We start from the raw sequence: 4,087 nt of genomic DNA on the forward strand, positions 1-4,087 counted from the left end.
GCAGAGAGGTGACAGATGGATCCTTCCCATAGTCAGAGGCAATCTAAGCAGAGACAGTATGATACACCATGATTATCAGCATATTTCTTTCCCTGATGCTTATGCTCCAACAGCTAGGTACAGAGGCAAGTCTGGCTTTCAGTGCAGGGAAACGAGAAACATTAATTACCTGCTGGCCATAAATGTTCCTCGTTAGACTTGGAGCTTGGAAGGAACAATGAATCTGCTTTACTATTTTATTCTGAAGACAGGAAGTTAATGGAAGAGGGCAACAAAATCTCTTCCTGTCTGTCCCAGAGAATGGGCCAAGGCTGGCACTAAGATTGAGATGGATTAGCCAGGTTGGGCTGCACTTCTCTGGTGGCTTAGTCTTTTTCAACAGAATTTAAATGCCTGTTTATAGAGAGATGGAAGTTTTGGCACTTTTGTGGAAGGTAACAAACAACAGTGTTTCTCTGTGTTGGCAGACTGAAGGAGCAAACTAATCTTCAAAAAGTCCTCAGTTATTTGTATAGCTACCAATCAACCCTGCAGTGCTCAACAATTTCACCTGAGCTAATACAGTTTGTCTACCTAAACTTCTCCCAGCTGTTCTAACAATACACAGCATTTTTCAATTCTTTGTCTAGGCAGCTGCCATATTCTCTCTGGCATTGGCTGTGTTTTAAGAGGGGTGAAGGGGAGTTAGAAGAGCTGGCTAAACACATACAGGTGTGATATACTTATAAGTAGTCAGAGACATTCCCAAGATAAAAGAAAAATCCATCACTGCTGAAGTGACCTTTTTAGCTATCCATATTGCACTTGCTTGGGTAACCCACTCTCGGGAATGGATACCGGCATCAATCCAGATTGCAGGACGGTTGCTTCCTCCAGTGCTGAACTGTCAAACGAAACAGAAAGTTTTAAAACTCTCACTGCCACCTTTTAGTCAAGAACACCCCAGATAGACTGGGATGCTTTGGACTGAATTGTGCTGTATCTGTAATACATACGTATATTAGTATACGTATACACGCACGTAGGCACACGTTCTGTGACTTATGTCATACCTTCAGCACATACAAAGGTCGCTTTTCATAGGATTCCCCAATCTGGAGTTTACTGACAATGTTGCCATACTCAGATGCAAGATGTTCTAGTTCCGCATAAATCTGAAATGAAAAGTCATGATGACATTTACATGACATTTATGTATAGTACTGCCCAGAACAACTGTAGGACCTGATGAAATCCACCTTTCTCTCCTTTTGCCTTCATTACTACGACCTCTTCAAAGCCTTATATCAGTGTAGTCAGCGCTGTTCCTAACATCACAAAGTAGAAGGAAGCACTGCTATATCATCAAGATCTACTTATTGAAGGAATAAATCCAAAACCCTTTTTAAGGACTTCTGGTAAGTAGAAATACCTTCCCTCTGCTCGATGGCTACTGGTTTCCTATATTTCCCTATTTCAAGATTCATTTATTTCTCAGTCTCTTTTGAAAATCAGAAGGAAGGGTTTTGACAGAACTCTGCAGAAGAGTTTATGAAAAAGTATGATCAACATTTGCCTGTTCGAACACTCTGTCAAGGAGAGTGCTGGCTCATTGTGCTGACCACAAAATTAGTACATTTAAAAACAAAGACAGATGCTAAAAGAAGCTGGAAAGACATTTTAGACCCCAATATAGGATGTTTAATTGAAGACAGCATGAAAAAAAGGCCAGAAAGAAGAATCCTCTTCCCCCAAAGCTCAGGTACTCACTGAATCCAGAGTGTGGTAAGTTCCATAGTTGAAGCTGTTGCTGCTGCGCTCCCTTTGTTGACTGTAGGCCATATCCTGCTTTTCTTTATCTAGAACAACCTAAAAGAAGCCATTCAAATGTTGAGAAAAGCCTGCTTGATTTGCAAACTTCTGACCAAATGTTTATCTCAAATTACAAGATGGTGTGCTGCATACTGGCTCCAGACCCAGACCTAAGCTTCCCACAGCTACGAAGCAAACAGATGCTTCTGCTGAATGTATCTGTAGTGAAATGGGCAAGAATACCAGTGTTTAAATGGTCAGCATTAAGTTTTAAACACTTGTTAAGATTAACAAGAACAGCATTGGAAAGCTGAGGGGGGCAGTGTTTCTGCTGAGTTAATGCCATTTTAGGTGCCATTTTGAGATTATTGCTCATGAAGAAATGTCAGATTAGTGCCCAAGAGGGTGACTTTTCTCTCACTTGGTGGGGTAAAGTGCTTTCAGATTATGATCCAGACCTGCTCTTAACAGAGTTTACTGAATTATGAGTAACTTTAGTGTTGTGATTCCCAAATATCTGAGGCCAAAAGACCACATGAAATTCCTCAGGGGTTATCAGAAGAGGAGCCCTGTGAAGCCTATGTGTTTACTGATGTCGCTATTCAACCTCGTTTCAGACAACATCCGCAGAGTGATCTCCACAGCTTCCCAGCACAGCAGTGATCCACAGATCATCTTTGAGAAATTAATGCACAGACTACAAAAATAAGGGAAGAACCTCATGGAAAGCAGAGTATAGAAAAGTCCATTAATTAATGAACGAGGCCAGATTGTGATTCACCATTTGTTTCCACAGGATTTAAAAGCTAATTGCATGCTAGTGACATTGCCTACCTGCAGATCTTCAATCAGGATGGAGTACTCAATCCCGCAGGACTCCAGGAAGGCTTTGACTGCTTGGACGCTGTCAGCAGGGATTCGCACATCCACAGGGAGGGCAGGGGTGGAGGGATTTATCCAGAAATCAAGCTGAAAAGAGAAAAAGAAATGGATCTGGTTTGGGGAAAGCGTTCTGCAAACAGCTGTTCTAAAGCTTTAGAAATGCTGATTTCTCCCAAATTGAACTACTCCTGCAGTATTCTGCCCCATCACACTTACATCACACTCCATTCTTTAGGCCTCACCACAACTTTCTACCAGTTAATGTGACAAACTCACAAAAAAATAGCAAAGGTCTGCAGGAGGCTAAAGTCAGCATTTTCACTGAGTCAGAGCTTCATACACGTAAAAGGAAATTTTAGTCTTTGGTGATGATTATTTTATTATTCTCCCTTTCACCAGAAACAGTTTCAAGAAAAGCTCCATATTACAGCATTAGGTAATATGAAACCCATTGGTTTTATTCCTCCTTTGGTAAGGCTTTTCTAAATTTTCATTTCTATACTATTCAAATCAATATTTTTAAAGAAAGCAATAATAAAAATTCTTACTAATGGCAACAAGAACAGCAATAACCTAGAATTTTATAGTGTGTTTTCCTGTTTCAATACCATGTAGACTCTAACTAACAAATTCCTCCCATAACACTGTGAGACAAGTACAAAAACATTAGCATCTCAGCTTTAAAGACAAGATTTTCAATACTAAGATTAAGAGCAGATCCATTCAAATATGATTGTAAGCCCAATAAGAAGAAAATGTGAATGCAGGCACTCCTCAATACCTGGCTGGTACTACAACTTGCAGATCAAACACCGAGAATTGAGACAGTAAATTTATTTATGGCAGCTGCCACAGTGTGGCATGAACCTTCCAAATGCGACACAAAGTCCTACTGTGACAAGTCCTACCCCAGTCTGAAACGTTGAAAAATGCCTCTGTGGTAATAACATACCGCAAGGTGTTCCAGCGATTCCAAAAGCTGTAACTTCTTAACCTCCTCCTCATTTCTTGTCTTGATTCGGAGAACCTGGTGCCTGCAATGAATCAATAAGTCTTCCGAAACAGCCTCAAAAAGAGGCCCGGTTGAACTAGCTTGTTTTAAGATCATGAATTTGGTGGGTAGTTAGTTGCATGCCACCAGCTGATAGGGACTTCTTTATTGCAGTTGACTTAAGTATCACCCAAGAGTTCAACCAGCAACCTGCTATAGGTGCACTAGATTAGCAACTAGTTAAATTTTTAAGATTTCATCATAAACAAGACATCAAGTAGATGAGTTTTTAATTACTTACAAGGATCAGTCTTGCATCTTTTAGTTATTTGCCACAACTTGCAGAAAAAAATTTCTGGTTGAGTTTGCAAATGTTTGGGGAGCATTTTACAACAGAGCACACAGTGAAACAAGGATCTAAAA

At 40.3% G+C, this 4,087-nt stretch overlaps 1 protein-coding gene across 1 annotated transcript in view; it reads right to left on the reverse strand.

Annotated features, from left to right (window-relative positions):
- Positions 1–3,707, reverse strand: part of LOC104618492 (carboxypeptidase A2-like) — a gene marked incomplete at its 5' end in the record, with an annotated part of 7,530 nt that extends 3,823 nt beyond the window's left edge. The window contains 6 exon segments of the mRNA XM_010284102.1: positions 1–43; positions 782–883; positions 1,053–1,154; positions 1,750–1,848; positions 2,626–2,760; positions 3,626–3,707. The exon segment at positions 1–43 is cut by the window's left edge and continues 32 nt beyond it. Coding sequence (XP_010282404.1) covers positions 1–43; positions 782–883; positions 1,053–1,154; positions 1,750–1,848; positions 2,626–2,760; positions 3,626–3,707 — 563 coding nt within the window.
- Positions 3,708–4,087: the final 380 nt, after the last annotated feature.

The sequence above is a fragment of the Phaethon lepturus genome, unplaced genomic scaffold (assembly GCF_000687285.1).
Source record: "Phaethon lepturus isolate BGI_N335 unplaced genomic scaffold, ASM68728v1 scaffold18423, whole genome shotgun sequence".
NCBI classification, from domain to species: Eukaryota; Metazoa; Chordata; class Aves; order Phaethontiformes; family Phaethontidae; genus Phaethon; species Phaethon lepturus.